The following is a 25,522-nucleotide window of genomic DNA, read 5'->3' on the forward strand; positions in this document are numbered from 1 at the left end:
TTTTTTCAATATCTCATTCAAATGAACAGACAGTTTACGTATCTGAGACACACTCGCACTACAGTGCAGTCTTCGGTAAGCACTTGAAGTCGGCTTTTTCGATATAAAAGCGCATTATTTTTGAAGAACAATCGCTTTTCTCAAGCTCTGTAGATAAGGCTCAACTGCAGCGATCTATTCAATGCAAAGGCAAATATCGCGAAGCTCAAAATTCAATCATTCGAATGCTCAGATGAACGCAAGCTTTAGATGGTATAGCTCTGGAAAATCGTCTTAACTTTTTATTGTATTCTATAATATTTATGTTTTGACTTAAAAAGTATTTGTATGCCTCTCTTTAGTTGGGTCAAAAGCTGGATGAGTACTTAAATTTTTGTATTTATGCGAGTGGATATAGGTATAAGCGTATTGTTCAGTGTGAATTTGATGATAGTTTGCTTTTGATGAAATTTAGACGCCTGTAATAAAATTTAAGGATTATTTAACTTTGAGTCTTTTCAATATATATCACTTGATCTAGAGATCATCTGAATCAAGGAATTATTTTTCCCTGCTGAAACGAATCTCAATTATTTCGCAGATATTAGCGAATACGCTCCCTTCGATTTCTTTTCCCCCAAAGTATTTTTCTCGGCTATGAATGTGGTTTGTCGGTTCCGTCGTCAGTGGTTGCAATGGCACGTTTTTGGATTTCCAGGAAGCGCTGTCAGCGACTCGTGATACTCGCCTAGATCGAGGAAGCCTGCTACTAAAATGCTCAGTTTTAGGGAGACTCGCCTGCACCCCGGCGCCGGACGACGCCATAAACATGTAGGGCCACGGGAGCAAGTCGAACTCAAGCTTTCCAGCGCATGCGATTGATGCCTGAAATTCAATTAAAAGTGCTGGCTCCAGAGTCCGGACTTGTCTCAACTGTGCAACGAATGGCGGGAGCAGCCACACCAATGTAAAGTCTTGTTTTAGTTCGTATTTTTGTTCAATGGATGCAATGAACAGCACAGGGCAAGCGGCTATATATATTCAATTGCTCATTGTTTTTATATTGATTTCTCAAAATTTAGGGATTTAGTGAGTTACACTGAATCATAAATAGTATTTTTTTCTGTAAAATAACGATTCTAGCACTGTTAAAAACATGTTTGTCTTTTAAATTTGATTTGCCAGTCTAGAATATAAATGTATTAAATTCCAAAAAATATATTGAAGCATTTTGTAAATTCAGTCGCTGAAAGAAAAAAAAACAAACCTAAGAACCTCATTTAATTTTTTTTGTGAAAATGTCTTTGACCGCTACTTCAAAAGAAGCAGGCGTTTCTGGTAAAATTCTCCATGAAGAGATTTGTTTTCAGATATTGTTTACGGTTAAATTTATCGTACTCTTATGCGAATTAAATCCAGATGCATTTGTATGGTCTTTTGTCGTCAGCTCATGCGGCATTTTTTTATCTATAATTCACCCTTCTAGTTTTGGAGACACTTCAAAATTTATATTATTTAGATAACTGGAACAACTATGAATTGCAGCCTTTTCAGAACAATAATAATTGTGAACCTTTATCTAATTTTGTGGAAAATAATTTCGAACTCGAACCTTGGACGACTGTGAACCAAACCTCGTTACCCAAATTTGCAATTAAACTCAATAACTTGCACTCATCAATATTCGCTTTCCTATATTTTATTATCAGCGTCCAGATCTTCGTTTGTAAATCTATGATAAGATGGTTTCTGAAGCGTCACTGTTTAATTGTGATCAAATTATGTGATTAAAATTGCTTGAAAGTTAATGACAAATAAACGTACCTTACTTCATATACATGATCGCGTCGACGCACAGAAATCGTTATTAATTCATTTATTGCGGGTAAATTTCGCATTTACCAATTGAAATGATTTACTTTTTTTCATTTTTTTATTCGCATTGTAATTTTGAGCCGGAAGTGCAAAAATTTTTTGTTCGATTTCTGTTTTGATTATTGTGATCTGTTGCCCTGACGGTCGTATACGGCGACCGATCAAACGCTGTTTTGATTTTCTCATCATGCTGCTTCATCATTAAATGAAAGTACAGGCGGTGGCTTGAATGAATGAGTGATTCTGCTATAAATGCTAGCAATTATCATCTAAAAGACCTTAAGATTGAGTACCTAGTCACGCTTCAGGAGGATGCTGTTTACTAAATATTTATTCAGGAGGATGTTGTTTACTAAATATTTAAATATCAATCGCATAAAAAAATATTGCACCTCCTGTTGCGCTCAATCTCTTACTTATACAATTATCCCGTTCATATTAGATGAGGATAGTAAAAGTATGTTACACACATGATTTTCTTCGGCAAAAATGTGAGTGTTAATCATCGTAGCAATTGGCACGCATGCTCAATGTTATTCCGAGATTATATATAATTTTTTATATTATTATAAGAAATCATGAGGTGTAGAAGTATAGAACTTTCTAGGGCAATTTATTATTAGAGCTAATGAGCCCTGCTATATCCAGAGATGAGATCACATTGGAAATACCGTTATAATACGAGCTTAATTTCACATGTTAATGTATAATAAACATTTCAATAAAAAACATGAATAATTTCACGCATAGTTTAACGGACTAAATCATGTGAGCATTTACTCGAATTAATGAATGAGGTATTTTACTGTGGAGTAGTTTACTAAATTCGGGAAGCTATAATTAAGACACCCAACAAATATGAATTATTTCTTGTGTGTATCATATTTGAAATACAATAATGATAGTTATTATTTTTTATGACGATATAATACGGTGTAGTGACAGAACTCCACGGCTTATAAGTTTTCCTCAGAAAATTTCCAGCCATATGCTAAACCTGCCATATTTTCTTCTATAGACGAGATGATAAGTTTAAGATTCTTTGGTGACAAATCGTGCCGAGTTCCTCCAATAGTTTAGGAAATGCGTGACCAGCCTCAGTAGTTTCTTCAACAGCCACGGAAAAATAGCCAAGCGATGCAAGTCTGCGTGACCCGACAAAGTTTAGGAGCCATGGTCGATGTAAAGGCTCACACAATGTGTGGTCTGGCCGGACCTCCACTGCTCGCTTCATTTTCATGACGTTGTGGTTCCTAAATATTTCGTTAGTTAATTGTTTAAGCTTGCAATTGAGATCTAATTCAGGGATCGAAAAATACTATGGAAAATGTTTTTTGTTTTCAAAACCTGAAGAAGATATCATTAGTGAAATGGAGCTTGAATGAACGTTTCATCTATCCATCTCCACGGTAATGCATTTTTTTTTAACATTTTACCTCAAGTATTTCCCAATCATGCGTCAGTGGTTTCTGAATAAGAATAATTGATCCCTGATATAATTTCGTTCCGTCGGCTTAGAGTACGACAACGACACAAATTTTGACGAAACGATGTTTGATTGATTTATTTCGATAGGTTCATGTACTAGGAAAAAATTTAAGTGAACTGCAACGAAATTTCAATCTCGGACTCAATGCTTCGAATGAGCTTCGAGATCGTAGAAATATATGTTGACCTTGTAATTACTGTTATTTGTTTTCGGCGGGCAACGCAATACCGACATTATTTCTAGTTTCTTTACAGTGTTTTACATTTTTGATGGAAATTCACTAACTTATCAATAATAAGAAGAGCCTAGAGATTTTTGCCCTCCACTACCATTTTTTGCATTTAAATGAAGAAGTTTCAGTCAAACTCGTATTCTTTAATCGTTTAATTTGGAAATATTTTTAATGACGAGAAAAGAATTGCTGCTTCCAATAATTCCTCTCTCTTCTTTCACATTCAATTTTGTGTAGAAATGCCATTATTTTGCATCGGATTTCAGATCTGCAGCTAATCAATTTCTAACCGATCGAGAATACTTTAGGTAGTCACGGTTCAATATTTTTTTCTGACAGGTTTGAACGAACCAAAAACAGAACTACATCGTCCAAATCCTGAGGATTGGCTTAGCTATTTTTTGCAATACCTCGCAGCGCTGTTCCGTCATAAAAACATTCAATGCTATTGCCTTGCGTTCCCAAAATGGCTCCATTTGAAGGTCTTTTGTTGTGAAAAAATTGCTCCAAACATAGAGGGAAAGAATTTGAAACGTTATTTTGTCATGACTCGAAGGAAATCTGCTTCTGTGTTTCCAGATTAAAGAATAGGCTACCTGGAAGAAAGTGAAATTAAATGATGCTCTTTTTTATTTGGATTCGAGATATGCCGTTCATAATTTTACCGCCTTTTGAAATAGAAGATGACAATTTTGAATCGGAAAATTTGCTACTTACAATTCATTTGAGCATCTGAGTGCTATTTCCGATTGGCTCTATCAGTATATTTTGTAATGCATTTTAAAATAAAAAAAGATATTTTCCACTAGTATCAGCTTACAAATAATCTCTGATGTTTATTGATATAGCAAGATAGCACTACACGTATATTTCCTCTAATTCACCTGGTATTTTTTTTTCAGAATAGAAATGTAATATTGATCAGTCAGGCATTCATTAAGTTATTTATTGGAGCAAAAAATTTGCGTGCGATTAATTGGGCCAATAAACAATTCTATTATAGTAAAGGTCAGTTAAGTACGTTTTGTTAATCATAACTTCTGTATTTACCTTAATTTTTTATTGATCATTTGTGTAACTGATCGTCTCTAATCATCCGCAATAATTTTAATCCCGCCAATCAAGTCTTCCTGATATTATTAGAACTGGAACATATCTCCACTATTAATAGATAATAACTGGATTTTTTTTAAATGATGTCTTAAATGAGTTTAAGTTTTCAAAACGAATAAAAACTTCACCTACACAAGAACCATGAATGAATGGATAACTGAACTAAATAACCACGATTTCATAGCAATGAGCTGATTAATTTCGATGCAGTGTTCGCTAAAGAGAGCGAATGTTTCGATGTAAGGTTAACTCAGAAGTGCGGCTTGAAGAATAATATGTCACTTACGGCACGCGTACGTGACATATTATTCTTCAATTCAAACACTGAAAATAAACGACGTAAGTGAGCGTTACATGCGTGATATATTATATAATAGCATGCATCGCGTTACCAATAAAATGAGCCACGCCCAGAAGCTTCCTCCACGAAACTTGAGCTATAAGATTTCTCTTCAACTCGAGCAGTCGCCCAATTGTTCTAATTGAAGCTTATCGACCAGCTTCCTGATGTATTTCCGACCTGGACGAGGCACCGCTCAGCATGCGATCTATGGCACCTTGAGGATCAGCTCAACGTATTTTCAGGCTTTTAGCTGATTGTGTCCGGGTCAAAAATTCAACCGGATGTGAAATAACCTGATTTGGTTATTGCGTTGTAGACAACAAATTGTGTTCTGATGTTTCGAAGCAGTAATTTACTAACTGCTCATATGCTAAGAAGCGTACGGTAAACATTGCTCATATTTTTACCAAAAAAAAACTCGATTTCATTCAAGAGAATTGGAAAACTTTTTAATGCTTCTAACTGCGATGACAATTATGCATAGAATGTTATGGTTAAAATAATGTTAAGGTAGCACTTTTAGTAATATTAATGTTAATTTAAGGCTTGTTGAGTCATATTTCAAATATAAAATAATGATCGAATAACCCATGAATAGAATTTAAAATTTTGTCAGGTTGCGTGCAAAATACGAATTTAAAATTGAATGTTTTAATTAATTTTGACAATTAATAATTTCAAATTGAGAAAACAGGATAATTGATCACACACTGGCAGGAGAACAAGTAGACGATATTCATTTTTGTAAGATAACGTATCAAGGAGCGGGCAATATGAAAGTCGACTCTCTCTGAACTGCCGGGATTCCAGTCTATATCCGAGGTAATCTTGACTGCACTCCGGACTCAGCCGTGTTGCTGGATATAATATTCATGTAATGAAACCGTAGTACAGTCTTGCTTATTGAGGCACGCGCCATGCTAAAATTTATTTAAGTTCATCGTGTGTGAGCACGCATTCTTAAAATAAAGTGCAAGCACGCGAATAATAAGATAAAAAACGCATTACCCTCGTATAGAGAAATTAAAAGGGACGACGGATTTAAACATAATTTAAATGAAGGTGGAAGGTGGAAATCCCTTAATAACTCTAAAAATTCCTAATTCAACGCCTCGGTATATTGTCTTGCCATTCTCAACTCGACATTTTTTAAAAGCGTTTTTGTGCGACATCATAAACGACCCTTGGCATTCTTGCTGCCAAAATGAAAAGAAACAAGATTTGGATTTTGCTTTGGCTGCTACTCAAATGCGTAAGCGAAATTGGCTTTTTTCGCCATCATAGGAGCATATATTACAGCTCGGGAAAATTAATTAAAGGTTTTTTCACCGAGAAGGATTAGTTCGAGGGGCAGACATGTTATTTTTGATTAATATAATCAAGTTTAGGCAGGGAAACAAGTTTGGATTACCTTAAGAAGTTTTTGGAACAAGTCTCATGGACAAATTGATATTTACATGACGGATCGAAAGCGGCTTTCTTTTTTGCATAAAAAGTTAAATCTCTGGAATTTATTCAGAATTTATTAACGCAGTCACAAACGAAAAATTAATATACACATTCATGTTTTCATTCTCATTCATATATGTATGTTATTTATTATTGTAGGGCTGCCAAGAAAAATTAACGTTCATATTCATGAATTAAAAGTTTTTACAGCCCTTTGATCCGAAACTGAATAGATAACTATACAACGCAAGTGAGTTTTGCATTTTGACCACCAGCTCCTGATCATCTAATCACGTTAACAGACCTCGAAGTAATGGTACGGTGAGCCATAACTGACGTTAACCACCAACCGTCATGCTTCTTATGAGGAGAAAAATACCCGCTTCGGTTTTTAGCTCAGTGATGATCAAAAGGCCCCTTAGCACGTGACTCATGAAGTTGAGAAACTTATAGGGTTTTATGAGGTGGTATATTCAGGTTTCGCCTTATTTGGTTCGGTCAAAAATGTAAAAATTCCAACACATCCCATAAACGGTTTATTTAAATTTTAGAATTAATCTTTGGCCTGCTGAATTTCCTATTCACTGACAAGTGCCAGAAGGAAAGCATCAACTATTCAACGAATGCTCAAATTATATCGTTTTATTTTTGTCAGTAATGGTCGCGTTGGCGAGATTTCCCTGGCTGTCTATATGTCTATAAGGAGTTTTTATTGACAGAGAAAGAAGCAACGGTCAGTCAAAGAGGGAAAATTCCATGTCGTTACGAACCCAAAATTACGGAACTGCGCAAGGCAACCAGGAATTACGGCCGTTTTATAGCTGGTAATGCGAAATTGATTGCATCTTGTCCGGTCAACACACTATGATGAGTCCCAAGTTGGGTACTAAGAACCAACGAAAAGTCATTCCGACTTGCCAGTCAGCAGGGCATGTAGAATTTACTGTTGGACATCATAACTTGATCCTTCGCTACAGAGAGCAGTAGCCATGGTGAATACTATGAATGAACTCCGTTGCTAGAAGGAAATGGTGTTTTTTTGCTTATCATGAAATTTAGAATGGAGAAAGTGGAAGTATAAATTTCGTTAACGAAAAAGGAATGACAAAAAATATAACTCAGTACTCACTGCAGTGGGTGACAAGAGAGCGCATTTCTCGTCGACGAAAACATGAAGTCACGGACGGACGGACAGACAGACAGACGGACGGACAGACGGACGGACAGACGGACATGACAAGCACAATAGCGCCTTTTTCCATAAATGAGAAAATTCGCTAAAAATGTTGATGAAAAGGATTTTTATTCTGGACAGTGCGATAATTTCTGATATTAATTTTGCATGCCAAGCATTTCTGTCTTCTTCAAGCTGGTGATATGCCCGTGAAATATATTTTAATCAATTATGAGCAGGCAAGCAGAAAAATGAAAAGTTCGATGCGAAAAACTGGTCCCCATGTACTCGTATCAAGGATCGTCTATTTCGGGACACGCCTTTGCCAATAGATTGGCTGATACGAAGCGATGTTGGCTTTGTTGCAGAACCCATAAAGTATCGAAAAATCTTTGACACGCTAGACATGATATCTTGACCGTGAGCTAAGCACCGCTGATGAGGACATCATTATGCGGTCACCGACACAGCTTCCTTGCAACATAAAATCGACTTATCAAACTTTTTTCACTTAGAAAAGTGATACAAGTAAATGTTCCAAATTGTTTGTACTCTTAGAATGCAATAGATCCGTAAGCCATTGTAAGGGAAATGGCCCGAAAAATATTTTATGGGTAGCAAAATCGCGAACGAAAAATTATTACACAAATTTGTAGTATACACTGATGGAGTCCATCCCTTTCTATTAACGGAACATTTTATGATGGACTTCCAATGGAGAAAAAGTTAGCAATCATCTTTGGTTCTTTATGAACTCCTGTAGTTAATGTGTGTTATTATTCATTACTACTTATTGGGATTATTTGGAAATATTTGTAAACTTTAAATAACACCTTCTGTGCAAGACTGAACAGTGAAATTACCTGCAGCGAAAGTCGTTAAACAAAAAGGAACTCATGTCAGTTCAACAAACGATGTCAGTGATGTCGTGGCAAGCTACACTTCACAATGATTAAGCGTTACGCTGTTGTTATACTGGGATTATAATCGAGGGGGAAAAGTAAAGGCTTTTAATAAGCCCGAAACATTTTCCTTTATACGGGAATATCGTGTAACATTTTCAGAATAAATTCATGATCGAATCGATTCTGATCGAACCGAATCGAAAAAAAATGAATCGATTCATTTTCAGAATCGATTCAATCGAACATCATCAATCGAAAATGTTCGATCAAACGAATAATCAAGGTATTTATGGAGTAGTATAATAATCATTAAAAATTGCATATACTGTTCAACGAGCAAGTGAAGTTATGACCATTGTAACAGCGTTGACCTCAGAGTTGGCTAGTAAGTCCATTACATCAACGAGTATATAATTTTAATTTACACGATTTTGAATGCACAATCATCATAATTTTTAATCGAGAATTAAATTACAATTGGCATGAATATTAAATAAGAATCAAATATAAAAATATTTCATTCGTTGTGAAATTATTCATCCTATTCAGGCAGCTAATAAAGTTTCTCCTTTTTTGAAAATTAGTCTAGTGTAAATTTTATAAATAAATTTCTAGATAGTTAAATATAATTTTACATTAGCATTATGGTGATTTTACTCACCTTATTCATAATAACCGGTTTATTGAACAGCTTCTGCTGACCTCGCGTCAGAGTGTAGCGTGCAGGAACAAGCTTCGTGCGGCTCGCGTATCAATGTTCGTGACAGACTGATTATGGGGACTGAATTTTAATTCAGCTAAGTCGGCTGAGCATCAAACTCCTTCTAATCAAATATCAACAAACCCAGAGATAATAATATCAGGATAGCTGCCTGCAGTACGTAAACACTGTTGGATTACGGGGCGATCAACAACATGAAACAAGTCACATAAATAAATCAGCTACTGAGTCTGGATGCTAAATCATATTTCCTAAATTACTTAAGGAAGGTTTGAGTTAATAATTCATATAGTTACAATTGATTGTTTTATTAAATGTCTTCACGGACTCAATGAAAACGAATGTAAAAATTCCATCTTACTTTAAATTTGATGCGATCTCCCTAAGCTTGCTCAACATTACCAGTGTTTATGGCACGTTGGTTGTGGGCTGAGTGAGAGCTACTTAACTCGGTTCAAAAGGGAAGTCATGTTAGATGGGTAATTAGGTTGACAAACTCAAGGTACAAAGTTGAGGCATCTATTGTCTGAGGAACCTATTGAATATCCGGCCAATGGAAGTTTCTCAATCGGGCTCGTTAGAATGTATGGGACGTTTACAAGCTTTGATTGCAGATGCACTGGTTAGTTTGGTGTGTCTTGCGGGGTTCAGTTAAATCTTAGAATCATGTAGATTGCTTGTATAACATAATAAATCATGCAGGTAAAAAATGACTTGCTCTTTCAAGATTCGGAGATGACTTCAGTATTTCTCTAATGTAACTAAATGCATTGTGAGAGACTACTATGGAAGCAAATCAGTAAAATAAATATTTAATGGTCTATCAAATTTACTGCATGATTTACAAACTTTATTTTTATTTTTTTGCCGTGTCATTTAATCACACCGATTTTGAATTTCAGAGACATGGTATCAAGTTTAAAATCTCGAGTCAAACAAAATTTACTCCTTTGTTGACTCGCGGCCCTTAACTTTAATAGAAAATTTTCCCGTTAGTGACGCTGAATTAATTCAATTGAAGTGAAGCTTAAGTTTTTATCCAACGTAGGCACTTTATTCAGCCTAAAATTTAAATTAAAGTTTTAAACATTTATTTCTTAAAAATTATATGATTTTTAATTTAGTTAAAGTAGATATTCATTTGTTTGAAATAAGTTTCGAATATCTCTTATTTTACGTTCGTTGAAACGGATTCTCCATCGCAACGGGCAGTGTATAGCGTATTCGTAGTCTGTAAAACTTAGTAAAACTGAATCTTGTTTCCTTACATTATACTCATAAGAGTTATGGCCCCGTCAACACTCGCGTGCAGATGACCGTGTATATTAAAGGTCCTTTGCACGCTCTCCTCTACCAGAATACTGAGCATGCAATCACTCACTCGGCTTAGGGGACAGGTTTCCCGAAGACTTACTTTATTTAGTCTTAGGATAATGTCCTTTGTGCCTCTCGCAGACATTTATCGCCAGGGCCCGAGAAATATTCGCGCTCTGCAACACAAAGGTACGAAAGTCTTTCATAAACTCCCGCCTGGTCAGTTATTATTCTGGAAAATGGCACTGTTTTGGGCCGAATAACTCCCGATTGTCGAGCCTTCCAAGATGCTGGGATTTCCTCTGCTGCAAAAAACGTCCACTGCAAATGATGAGGTTGGCATGGAGATGAGGATTGGAAGGCCAAAAGTTCGGCCGCGTGAGCGAGAGCTTTTTGGTTATGAGAATAAATAACCGAGGCTGGAATGCAATTCCATAGGCTAAGGTATTTTTATATGATCGTTCATATGCGCACGTTCATTTCTAAATAATTGTACGAGATAAACGATTTATTACAATACTACAGAAATAAGATGATGCAAGGAACTTTAGTAAATTTAGGAAGAGTTAAAAAAATGCAAAAGTTCAGTTGCCTTCTAAAGATTGATCCTTTCGGATACATTCGAGCCTTCAGCATGAGTTTGAGGGTAAAGTCGGCTGCCAATGTTTAAGGGGTTTATGTCAGTTAGCCACCACAAACGATTTCCACTGATGTGTCCTATCAGCCGTTCACTAAGACGGATCACTTGCGATGTGCGACTCAGATGCCGCAGTGATCGCGTCTAAGTAGCGGGACGCCAGATCAGCATTACTAGCGATCCGTCTTTCCGGGATTCCTCAACTCTTTCTCTGGTCTTGAAAACTAATCTGAGCTCTTCAAAAGCTTTCTTCTGTTATATTATCACCATTCTACTTCCTACTATTATATCTGTATTTAATACGTAAAACGCGCCTAAATAAAAATTTACCTTAAGTGATGGTAATATTAAATTACCTGAATGTATTAACTAATTAAGCTATATTCAATGTGGATCAGTATATGCAGAGATTGCGTGCACATCACAGTTGGAGATGAAAATTCTAAAAGAGCAATAAAAATATTGATTACGTAGCTCTGAGATTGAGTAAAATTATTTATAGAAGTTTATTTTGAAAATAAATTCACCTGAAATAAATGCGGTATTTATGTCTTTGATCAAAACTGTCATGTTATGCAGAGCTCACTAGATTCCAGACAAACAATCCCTATCACTGCCATAACCTGGTGATAAAACTGTGGAAGCGATCGAAGACCACGTTGAGCCCTTGATATGTTATAGACTGCATATCAAGAAAAAAATATTTAATTTTCGTCTTAGTTCGCCTAGAGCCTAATAGTTGCCTCATGGGCACAAAGCCGTTATCGCAACCTCACAACCGGTCACGCAACCATTGGCTTGCATTGATCGCTGAATGCCACAGATTGATGGAGCTCCCTACCATTTTATTCACACGAAAAATGGATCATAGGCAGTGTTTCTCAAGCATTCTTGGAAACCAGAATGGCGGAGCTAAAAATTCGACGAAAATCTTTCCGTTTTTATGCTGGGCGCATTAGCGTGAAGGAGCTAAATGAATGAAGTCCATTCACATAGTAGCAGTTACGAAGAAAATATTTTAAAGTTTTAGCTTCTCCTACCGGTAAAGTCATTTTTGAAGATTTGACTTTTATAAAAGCATCTGAAATTCAAGATGAATTATGTAAAATTCCATCAGCTTAAATAATTCACAGCAGTAAGCGAAATTCTCATGGCTGTCGTTCCAGTGAAAAATTGAATTATTTTGGAAAGACAACGGATTGAATGATGCAATGATGCCTTGTGCGAATTTAAGTGATCACTAGTTCATTCCGTTAATGATCGATAGATTGATAAGTACAACATTGGAAATCATCATTTAAATTATTCGGTTATTAAATTTTTAAAATATCGAAGAAAACATTCGATTATTGATTATTTTCTATTAATTAATGAATATTTCCATTAATTTAGAATTTTTGAATTTCTTATAGAGTAAAGTAGATAGCTCGGTTTCCGGGAGCTAATTTGTTACATAACTATCTGAGTTTTTATTGTTTGCTAAATTTTCGATAGTATGTGATATGCTCAGAAAATAATAAAAGAATCTACGACATGCTGCAATTGTCATCTGAGCTCGTGACTCTATCATTCCAGTGCCAATATGAGATTTACATGCGCTCGCTTTTTAGGCAAATGCCAGAGCTTTTGATATATAATCTCTGGACAGAATATTGCTTTTTGGCCCGAGAACAATCTTGGTACGAAGTGGAACCCTTGCTCGTCCAATGCATCCCAAGTATTGCTTGCAGAGCTCTGGTTGGTCGACCGTGGACCTGAAGTTTGCACTTGGCTCACTAAGCCAAATATTGCTTAGATTGGGAGAAAGTCTCCCACTCTTTTATTTTCAGCGTTTTGGGAAAAAGCAGAAGAAAACACTTTTCTCCTTCTCGGGATCCGTCAACGTTGGAATAAAAAGTTATTTGTTTCGGAACTCCAGAATTTGAATAGAGAGGATCTTTCGTTGGCCCAGAGTTCCTTAGAAAATTAGAGCTACGGCGGGGACCGTCTTGACATATTTCCTTAATATTTTATCTGTTGCTAAGGCCAAATAATGCAGTCGGGGAACTTAGCACACATTTTATGGGAGACAAGATATTCGCGGGCTAACAATATGCGCTTGAAGCTGCCCCTGGAAGCTCAGCGTGGTATACTAAGTGGTAAAATGTAATCTTACTTTCCTAATAAAAATTTTAGAATATGGGAGGATGTTTTGTTGAAATGGAATTCAGAAAAAATTTACGGTGCAATTAATGAAAATTTCAACGCGAAATTGAATGTTCGATCTAATTCGAAGTTTCTCTAATCGATTAGATCTCTTCGATCTAATCGAAAACACTTCGATCTTCGTTTCGAAGTGTTTATTAGCGATAAATATCTGGCCTTATTTGGCATGTGGTCCATTAAAAACATCACAGAATTTGAATATTTTTATGTTCATTTTTTTCTGTCAACTGATAACTTCAAACTCGTAACTCGTTGATTTAACATCTTATCTACTCGGTCACCCTGTGATCGAGTAACTTAAATAAAAATTATATTAAAAAAACATGAACAAAAATACTAATATTATTCAAATTTATTTCCAGGCGAAGGAAGGACCAGCAGCGGCGGCAAAGAAAATGCTCACAAACCAGAGTCTCGGGCTAGTCGATCTACCTACGACGGCTCTTCTCCCGTGGTTACCCACGGCAGTGTCAAGAACTTGGCGTCTGAGGGGGACGAAGGCGAGACGTTTGACGTGTGGGCCTTAGCCATGAGATTGGATGACCCGGCAGCTCTTAGCGCTACGGAAGATTCATCAAGTCTGGCCGCGCGGGTGCTGAATAACACTGAGATTGTGGCGCAAGTCGGAGGCACAGCCACACTGAGTTGCTTCACTGGACACATGTCTGATGAAACGGTGAGTGATTGTTTGATTTCGTGTCTGAATATTGAACACAATTCAGGCATTCAAAAGCTTTTGACCAGTACTCACGAGAATGGAGATTATGCACGTGAATGAAGCAGTGAATGATTATTTCATATCAGGATTTAGGGACGTTTAGGTTTCCGTGAATAAAACATCATATAGAGCACATTAAAACCAAGCTGAGGAAGAGTTAGGTGAAATTTTAATTATCGTTCAAGGTTATAGCAATGGTAATAAATGAGCGTTAAACTAAAATGTGGTACATGCATTTCGAGATATTTACTTATTTGCTTCTCATAACTTTTCGTTACGTTTGTTTAATGAAATTGTGAGGAATTCTCCTCCCACTAAGTTCTCGCTCTACTCTCATAGCGACGCATAAAGTGTCGTGGGTTGCGGTATATTCAACAATAACCGATATTCACTGGTGAGGTTTTGAATGGTTATGACTGATATTCTCTGGTAAGGTTATGACTGGTTAAGACTGATGTTCTCTGGTAAGGTTATGACTGGTTATAACTGATATTCTCAGGTAAGGTTATGACTGGTTATGACTGATGTTCTCTGGTAAGGTTATGACTGGTTAAGACTGATGTTCTCTGGTAAGGTTATGACTGGTTATGACTGATATTCTCTGGTAAGGTCATGACTGGTTAAGACTGATGTTCTCTGGTAAGGTTATGACAGGTTATGACTGATATTCTATGGTAAGGTCATGACTGGTTATGACTGATATTCTGAGGTAAGGTTATGACTGGTTACGAATGAAATTCTCTGGTAAGGTTATGACTGGTTATGATTGATATTCTCTGGTAAGGTTATGACTGGTTATGACTGATATTCTCTGGTAAGGTCATGACTGGTTATGACTGATATTCTGAGGTAAGGTTATGACTGGTTACGTATGAAATTCTCTGGTAAGGTTATGACCACCAAGAGTTCCTGTCTTTGTGTCGCAGCTATCCACTTTCATGGGAAGTTTACGGCTGGCATTATCCTCATGCATATGCAGCCGTGCATAATCAAGCCATTTGTCATGAGTCACTGCAAAGTCCATGGACTTTCATTCACATTTCAGAGAGATCTTTCGTCAATTAGTGCACCTGCCATTTGAAAATGAATACAATTTTGATGTTCTAAATTAAATTTTTGTACTTTCATATGATTACAACTTCGTTAGAAATAACTGTCAGAAATGTATCGCAGAGTGATTTAAAGAATTATAGGAAATATATTTTAATAGGAATAAAATTCGTTGAAATTCCTGCGCCTAATGGTTATTGCGGAGAGGGGTCTGCCATCACAAAAGAAGCTGTTTAAGGGATTTAAAATTTCCGTGGTTGAGATGAAAATTGCCCTTGAAAATAACATGCATGGTTTCAATAAAGTCAGAAGAAAATAACATGGATGGCCTCAATAAAGGCTGAGGAAAATAACATGTATGGCCTCACTTAAGGCCCTAAAGGACGAGGTTATGCGTCTCCCCAGAGGCACGGTAACATCTAGGTAAGGAAAACTAGAGACGCTCTCGCCTAGTTTATCGCCAAATTCGAGAACACTCGCGTAATTTTGCTGCCCAGTTTGTTGCAGTAAAAACGTCCACCGCGGCAATAAAATCTGCCCAAGCTGCGGTATTGGTTTGCAAGTTTCCCTTTACCTCTTCAGCAGCGTGGAAAAATTTTCTGCAAGCAGCTGATATATCGCAAGTTTGCACACAGACCGACGTGGAATGCGGTCGAACATTAGACTTGAGCTAGCACTGCTACATCGCAGACGCAAATTCAAGTTCGCGTGTACTGACATTCTTAACGTATCATTATTTCAAATGTACCGTCAATATAAAAGTGGTTCATATTTATATCATGATTTAAGAAAGTAAAAAATTTTGTATTTACTGGTAGCTTAAATTTAAACCGTATATTTATAGTCTAAGCATCATTGATAAGCAATGCATCCTGCAAGTTATAAGACTTTTCGTTCCAATGACGCGGCTAAGTAAGTCGTTAGCGTTTCTTGTGCATCATGTTAACAAGTTGAGTTCTCCATACTTCCTGCCGCTCACCCTTCTTCAGATAACTTCCTCACATAACTCAATTATAGGCAAGTTTGCTCACAGACTTGACAGAGGAGGAGGAACTTGTCCTTGTATAAACTCTAGCGCATCCTTCGTAATAGGAATGCAATCTCATTTCTATGGCTATTTCGTTGAGATGTTATAAATGTTGGAATGACATTTCAGAAAGGGCTTCTGAAGCACAGAAATTGAGTTTTATATATTTGCTACTCCATTATTGTCATTTATCATTTGCAACAATTTCAGTTGATCGCGGGCTCACTTCAGAAGATACTTTCAACTCTACGTTAATGTATTACAGGAAATAGAATAATAAAATTAACGACCATAAACCTGATTTGGTATTGGACTGACATTACAAGGGATGTGAGTGCCTTTAGTTCATTAAAGCGACCAAATGACTTTTAAACTGCATGCATGCATGGCACAACCAGCGAATTATGATATATGCAAGCTATGAACAGCGTTTTGCATGAACAGCGGCTCTGCTGTGACGCCGCTATCCAAAGTAATTTACATTTCAGACCCGATTCCAGCTAAGCGCTAGCTGCAGCTACTCAGTTTGTAGCTCAAGCAAGTAGGAATTTTGTTTATTACAAATAAATGAATATGGTAACTCCCTCATTAGCATATAAATAGCATGCCTGCCGAAGTTTCGAATTCCATTGTAGGGCTAGACGATGACCTTTCCATGATGTTTCATAAATGGTTGTGATGCTCATTATCTTGCCGTTCCTTGCATACAAGGGCGAGTGTTGTAACAAAGCTCTCTAGTAAAATTCCAAGTTGCCTGAAGAATGGGGTTGTTTCGCTAATTGCATTAGCATTTAGTTCAGATTAGCTCCGTAAGATCTCCCAATTTTGGTACGTTCGTGGAAACTGATTTTATCATAAAAAGAGCAATAATTATGGAATGCGTAAGTTAAATGAATAAAGGAAACCTTGCAATTTGTTCCGTAAACTGTTATATATCAATATAAATTATTATTTAAAACTACGAATGTTCAAATAAAACTGGTCCATAATAGATGTGGATTGCGTTGTTGATTTGAATAAATATCCTGGCGATAGTTCAGAAAATTATATTGAATATTGTTTTGTGGTTCAAATCCTCTTAGTTAGATGGATATTCACAACGCGCAATTTCAACACATTTGAGTAATTGCTATCTTTGGGGTAATATTACTGAAAAATACCCTAATTTATTTGTAAATGAACTAGGAATGGTATGCGGGTTCCACAGTTTACAAGAATAATAATAAAATTTAGATTAAGAATAATAATAAAATAAATAAATCCAGAATACAGGATTTTAGGAGTTCTTCAGTTTTCCAACAGAATAAATTGTTTGAATTACCTTCTCATTATTAAATATTGAAGACACATATTAAGTCGTGGGCGATTTCACGTACAACTGGAAAACTTACAGAGATAAATGAATAGACTTTACGATCTTGCGTCTTCAACTGAAATGCTATATAGGTTAAGAGCTCAAGGACACTCTAATACTAGTGAAATTTTATAGTCTAACAATTTCGCATTCTCCGGGGCCCAATCGAACACTAGACGAATGAATAGCTGTCACATCAAAGGGTCTCTCCTACGATTGAAATCGTAATTAAGACTGTCTAAGGATCTCTCAATATTAAATCAAGAATGAGAAAAACTTCGAACAATCAAATAGTAATTAAATGCACAGCTATCTTTTTCCTTGGAATTACACCGAGGAATTGGAATCGCAGAAGTGTGGCTATCATTAAATCGTTAGCATGACGGCAGATTATGATTCTCAAGCCTCGTGCTTTTGTTCTTTGGTTGAAGGAGAATCGTTTTGTCAACTTCAGAGACCAAAGCCAGGCTTATCGATCATGGCTGCTGCCCTCATCCACATGCAACCTGAGAACTGTTCTTTGCAGCTATTTCAGAATTCCGTGTACACTCAAAGAAATCAGAAACTTTGTCTGAATAACGATGCTCTTCCTGCCCTTGTGTGGGCCATCTCAACACAGTTGCAAACGCAAAAAAACGTATCAGTGTTACATGTAGAAAGTTTGTTACTATTTAGACAATATTCCACAGTCATTTTTCTGAGAGTAGCATACTCAATACTCACGGTGTACGGAGGCATCAATCATGCGAGCCATCAATTTTATATGAATTGGAAGATAATGGAAGCTATCAGTTGAGCTATCACTCAATATTTGGAATTAATGAATCTAGCGTGGGATCTAATGGACACAGCAAATAACGATGGTGAATGATAGCTTTATGATAAACATTGCATATATTCGAGAACATCAAACGATTTATTCATTTTGTCTCAAGAATCGTCATATGTAAAAATTCATTCTCTTTTATCATTGTTTCGTCAAAGAAATCCAAAAGATAAAGGTCATCTGCTATATTTTTCACAATAATTGTATATCAACAAATTCGATCAGTTTTTATAAACAAAAAAGAACAACGAGAATATTTTAAGGGTCTTTTATTTGTGTTGAAAATGAGGCGATGATTGATTATTCATTAAATTTTGTTTCTATTGCCTTTCCGGCAGAGTAATGTAACAGAAAAATTACATTATATAAAATTTCGTAGCGATAAGAAACGTGTCAAATATATATATAGGAAAAATATTCACGCTTGAGAATGAGTTTTCGTGCAGTAGTTATGCTAATTTATTGCATAATGTGATTGCCTAGGTCGTCACCCTTACCGAGGCAGGCTCATTAAGGACACGCCTGCAATTCCTTGTTAGCGCTCGAGTAAATAACAGTCAAAAGGCGTAAAGTTGCGGAATGCGGGATTAATAGAAAAAGTGTCAGAGTGACTCGAAAATTATGATATTTATGACAGTCATGCGTAATTAATCATTAGTGATTAATATATGTATTCAAGTAACGACCACACGATAAATGATTTAATCGCGAAGCCAACACATTTGTTAAATGTTCATTCACTATCCACAAAATGAAAAATTTTAGATTACTAATTTAGTGTAGTGATATTAGTTCATGTTTAATTAGTACCGCATTTGACATGAAATGTGAAAAGGTTTTACTTTTGTTACGGTCAGTTCGTGCGCTGTGCTCATGTCATTGTTCAATTAAAAAGTAAAATGGAATAAATTACGTGAAGTTGACACCATTACATGAAATTAAAGGACTGGCAACGAGTTAACAATTAAATGCAATAAAAGTTTCCTGTGCTGCTCTTTAACTCAAAAAACAAATGCAGAGACGAGGTCATTCGCAACAAAAGTTTGGCAACGTGGAACAAAAGTTTCGAAACCACAAGTCCAAAGTTAGGCCTGCTCAATTAGAGAAACTGCAGCTGCTAGCAACAAAGCTAGAAGATTCTTCAGAAAAATTCGTATTCCTTGCGGCTGCCAGTGACTGATGATGCGGTCCCTTGTATCCCAGTCTGAGAAACATCAATGCTAGAGGTCTAGTAAACCTACATAGCTGCAGGAGATACGAGCCTTGTTTGTAGCTAAAAATATAATTTCATTAAACAGTTGCTGCATAGGCGGTTTCAAGATGCGAAGCATTTCCTGTTTCAAAGTTGCAGTTTTTTCACCTGAATATTACGTGTGGGGTCTAATTATATTTATTACTTTTCTTTGTTTTTTTTTTCAAATATACTTTAAAATGCAATTCTCGAGATAATTTTAGTGGAATATATTAATTTTTCTCAACATGTATATACTTATATTACCACAAACATCACGTCTAAAATACTGTTTGAGGCGTAATTTTTCTTGCAATCCAATTCTCATCGTGGCCTTGGTTTGATTCAGAAGAGCAGGCAGAAATTCCATCAGGAAAAATATGCTCTTCATTCCAGTTTGGTGCATGCGCATAAGCTGCTCATACAGTGAATAACGCAACAGATTTGAAGGCTTGTCAAAGACTGCCTAATGGATGTTGTGGCAGACTGCCGCACAACAAGCGTTATAACAAGTTGTCTTTGAAATACTTCAATCAAAGTTCAAGGTTATGAACCAAGACTTTTAATACCGCATTACACATGTCAGTCTCCTGACTGTACTGATCCATCAGCTATGAGCTAAATTCTGCAAGGACTGATTGACTAACAATTCAATTGATATATGAGCAAATATATTAGGATAAATGCGTCATGTATATTTTAATTTACTTCAAAAACATGAATAATAAATGAAATCATGATCATATGATAAATATGATTTAGAGAAGTAAAAAATGATTTAAGTTTATTGACGCGGCGATTATCCCCTCCAATACATTACCTCCCCAAGTGAAGTTCATAACGGGATAAGTGTTTTTTCTCCAAGTTAAATGGATAAAGTATGTAATATTTTTTTTATAAAATTTAAGTTCATTACGGTTTTAAGTGTTCATTCCTAATGTGGTGTGTATAACGGGCTTTAGCGTTCTCTCCAAAGTCAATTCATGCTGAGAGGCAAATTCAATACCGACTATAATGCGGCGAAGATAGAAAATTTCCCAATTGGCTTTGAAAACATGGCATATCATAAACTTTTTTTCCTATTTTTCCTATCTCAAAAATTTTTCCTATCTCAATTTATTTTTTCCTATCTCAAAAAGGTAATTGGGATCCAAATTTACAGAAATATAATGCCCGTTTACGCTGGGCGGAGGCTAGGCCTTATTTACGAAAAGTTCCCCTTTGGGATATTTTTTTCGGAAACTGTGTACGAAAGATTTAATAAAATTATTTAATGACTTCAGTTTCCGCGGTTCCTGGTAAAATTAACGTTAGCGTAAATGTCAGTCTCAAATTGCATCAATGATTTTAGGGGTAAAAATATTAATTCAGAGGCAAATTTCACATTAAATCCTTTTGCCTTTAATTCGTTTGACAGAGACATCCCATTGAAGTCAATTAAAACAATAAAAAACTATACAAGACTTGATAAAACAATTGGCTGGGAACCTTGATCTCAGCTCAAGACTACTTAAAAGAATAAAAAAAGGAAACAAAACTTGATAAAACAATTGGCTGGGAACCTTGATCTCAGCTCAAGACTTCTTAAAAGAATAAAAAAAAACAATACAAGACTTGATAAAACAATTGGCTGGGAATCTTAATCTCAGCTCAAGACTTCATCTCTGTCCTGGTATCATTTCCCTCGCCCTCGGCATCGGGTAGAAGTTCATTAGCTTGCCGGGCGGATGAGGGCTTCAGGGAAACGGCTTCCTTTTGCTCGCCTGCCAAGACGAATAATTAGCCCTTTGCAATTGCAAGCCATCCACGCCATTCTTTTCCCGAGGATAAAATGGCATGACATTGTCGGCTCAAGAAGTTTTCACTCCCATGAGTGTAAAGTAGATGTTTAATTTTGTTCACTGAAGAATGTCTAATTTATTTAACCGAATGTAACAGCTCTTTTTTCATGGTTAGCGAAAATGCTGTGAACAAATTGGGAGAAATTGCTTAATGGTGGAAGTCGGAATTTAGAAAATGTTTTGGCCAACTTAGAAGACTGTGTTTGCTATGAACTGTGACTGTGTTTGATATGAAAAATGACTGTGTTTGATATATAATTTATATTAAATGACTCGCTTGGATAATGGAAAAGTGCTATTTAAATTCTTATAATTTTCATCAAGATAAAAATCTGTACCTTCTAAGTTGATGGTTGCAGCGGGTAAAAATATAAAGTGCAATGATTGGCGGGAGAACTAGGGGAAATAATCCAAAAGAATTATCAGTAGAATAAAAAGAAATATCGGTGCAGTTATAAAAAAAACGTTATCAGTAAGAGTTATTTTGTTCGTTTATTTTAAAATCTACCGACTCTGACTCTAGATTCATTACATTGTGTTTATTATTTTTTTTGTAGTAGTTATTCCAAAGATTCAATTGTGACTTAAAAGTGGACTTGCCACGTTAAGTAAGTGCAGCGGCTACTCTATTGTTTTTATTTGATAAATAAAAGGGTAATGTCGTTATCATTGAGGGATATTCATTTTCAAATTTAGTTATAAAAGTCTATTTTGCATTTTACTATTGAAATGACATTTTTGTTTCAATATCTCAGTTCTACAGCAATATATTTTATCTGACTTAATGAAATTTAAAATACACATAGCATGATTGATAACACACATCAGGTTGGATGGGGCATTATGTTGTATTATTGACATAAATAAGATTGGCAGACCAACTAATTATGATTGTCGGCGCAAATGAGAATATAAGACCTAATTAATTATTATGATTGGCGCCACAAATAAGTTCGGAGACAAAATCTGTACACCGTGGGATAAAAATAGTGTCCCGTTTTCAAATCTAGTATGTTCAGCATTAACTTATGATTAATAGTGAGATGCCTTGACTACAACATCAATGCTAGAATTTTCAGTGACGTTATTTCCTCAAAACATATACAAATAATTGGTTGCTTTGAAAAGGTAATCCTTAAATCGTTAGTATTGACTCTATCGGTAAACTTAGTTCTTTAAAGTGTTAAATCTTATGTGAATTATTGAATATGTTCGAGAATTTGCTAAATAAACAAATTGCTTAGAAATTTACGAAATGTTTTGCACACCAGTAATATAATGGATAAATAACATTGTACTACATTAAAAAGTACATGGAACTATGGACGCAAGTCGAAAATTTTATCATTTCACCCAATTGTTGGCTGGAATTATGAAAGATATTGTAAGCAAATGCTTTGAATTATTGCTTCGACATTATGATTATATTTAATAATTTAATAATAATCATAATTAAAATTCTGGAATTTATTTGTGCAGGTAACGTGGCTGAAGAGAGAAGACGACCAATTACTCACCGTAGGTCAGCTAGTCTACGTGTCAGAGGAGCGACTGAGGGTCTCACAATGCCACCGAACTAAGGTAGAGTCTTTTCATGAAGCTCATTTTGCTCCTTTATACATAACGCATGTTCAATGTTGTAGTTTGACTACAAAAAACATGCTTCTTACGTCTATAGATTATCAGACAATACAATACATTGGGAAAAAAGATCGTCTGACCGTTGCCAGTAGCTCTCGTATCAAGGTTGCCTTCACATCAAATTAAGATATAAATGACGGTCGATCTCTCTTTTGAACTAATTAGTTTACATTTGATGTACATACAGTATATAAGTATTAAATTAAATAAAGTTTCCTGCAAAGATTGAAAATTTCATTGATAAATTTTTAATAAACATTGAAACAATCAGAGAATATACATATGCTAAAAGACACATAACACTTGCATGAACAAGTCTTTTGCAGTATTGAGTTGAGAGAACTGATCGATGTCATTCATATAATTTCTCTGTTTTATATAACTGTTAAATATTAGAGTAAAAATTCTGAAATATTAAAATCCTGGTATTTACTGCGTGCCTCGCGAGTATCAAGGCGGTACCATCACGGAATACATCAAGTTCATCTAGCGCAAAATATCAAGTTCATCAAGCGCAAAATATCAAGTTCATCTAGCGCAAAATATCAAGTTCATCTAGCGCAAAATATCAAGTTCATCAAGCGCAAAATATCAAGTTCATCTAGCGCAAAATATCAAGTTCATCAAGCGCAAAATATCAAGTTCATCGAGCGCAAAATATCAAGTTCATATAGTACTATACAAATGGCTAATTTGGATGTCAACTGTAAATAAGGCTGGGATGAGATACAGATAAGGTTTGAAAGTCAAACCTCTCTAGGTGCGAGCTAGTTCTTTAAAACGGGCATTTCGCAGATACGGAAACTAATTTGATATTATCTTATATAAATGAATTTCGTAACGATGCTTCGGTAGAGCAGCATTTATCATCAAATTGTAGGATGCTCTCATTTCTTTTTCATCATAATTGGAATAAATATCTTTAACCATGTTCCAAAAATGGAAAACAAATTTCACTTCAGGTCTAGGTTTAATGGAGTTTTGCATAAGATTAAAAATCAAGTCTTTTAAGAGGATAAATAAATATATTAAAATAATTCCAAATCAAAATAGGCAAGACATTATTTTTAGGTGTTTATCATGACAATCTAATAAATTATCACTAAATAAATCAGTCAATTAAGCCAAAATAAACATTCATTAATTTTTGCTAATGTTTTGAAACGTTTACATACGTTTATAAATCGCTTATTTGAATCGTATTCATCCATTTATATTTACATAACTAAAAATTCGTACGTTGGAATGACTTACCGTTGTAACAAGGAAAATAAAGCAAAATTGCGCATTGTTTAGACTCAGGATTATATATATTTCTAGCCAGTGGCCAGGTGTTGCTTGGGCCTGAAAATCCCTGCAATTTTTAGTCCCGTTATCCCTAATCCCATTATTTATCTTTTGTCCCTTATCTCGTAAATTACGATTATACTGGTGTGAATGCTAATGAAAAAAACTCGCACTTCACACGTAGAACGAATCTCCCAATTGACTTTCGTCTAAAAATTCAAAGAAAATAATTTCCGTTTTTTTTTTCATTAAATTTATATGTGTGAAATGGAATTTTTTTTTAAATTTTTGGTTCAATCCTACCAGTTGTGCAATGCCTCACTATTCTCTCACTAAGAATACGTTTTCAGGTCCAGGAAATATCTTGACACGATTAGTATCCTGGATACGCGTACAAACAGAAACGATATATTTACTGTGCCAGCCTTCAAAAACAAAAAAAAAAATAATTTGAGAAATATTCAAAAGATTTTGTGATAAATGTGTATATTTTTAGACATATTAACTCTTATATTTGGTTTATGCTCAAGCTCGAAAATTATTGAGACGGTATGTTCCTATAAGGAATTTTTTATCGCCTCATGAGATATTCATAGTAGTATTTTTGATCAATTTTGTCAGGGATGCATTTGCTTTGTGATTTCCAATGATTTGTGATTTATTTCTAAAGTTTTAGACTTTATTCAGACTTAAATTCAATAATTATTAATACAAATATTTGAACCTTACGGGACTCTATATAGACAGTGCAACTCTAAGGAAATGCCACTCACTTGCGCACTAAAAATGTTATTTTTTTAATTTATTCGAAATTGTCATCATTGAAATTTCTGCAAATTTCGCCCAGGCGTGGGAGTTGTTCATCAAAGACGTACACAAGAGCGACGCAGGACAGTACGAGTGTCAGCTCACCACGCATCCTCCGGTCTCCTATTTCTTCACACTCAGAGTCACCCGTGAGAACAATAATTTTTTATAAAATTAAAAATTAATTAATTAATTAGTAAAAAATTTATGAATCGAATTTTCTTGAAACATGCAATATAGTGACTAGGAATAAAATATTTACTATCAGTTTCTGGAAAAATATTGAATCATCATGAACACAACT

At 35.4% G+C, this 25,522-nt stretch overlaps 1 protein-coding gene across 1 annotated transcript in view; it reads left to right on the plus strand.

Annotated features, from left to right (window-relative positions):
- LOC108678027 overlaps window positions 1–25,522 on the plus strand; it is a 42,928-nt gene that overhangs the window by 14,444 nt on the left and 2,962 nt on the right. Inside the window, exons 2-4 of the mRNA XM_018166358.2 lie at window positions 13,799–14,112; window positions 22,963–23,064; window positions 25,259–25,367. Coding sequence (XP_018021847.1) covers window positions 13,799–14,112; window positions 22,963–23,064; window positions 25,259–25,367 — 525 coding nt within the window. The remainder of the gene's footprint in view (window positions 1–13,798; window positions 14,113–22,962; window positions 23,065–25,258; window positions 25,368–25,522) is intronic.

The sequence above is a fragment of the Hyalella azteca genome, unplaced genomic scaffold (genome assembly GCF_000764305.2).
Source record: "Hyalella azteca isolate HAZT.00-mixed unplaced genomic scaffold, Hazt_2.0.2 contig8314, whole genome shotgun sequence".
In the NCBI taxonomy this organism is placed as follows: Eukaryota; Metazoa; Arthropoda; class Malacostraca; order Amphipoda; family Hyalellidae; genus Hyalella; species Hyalella azteca.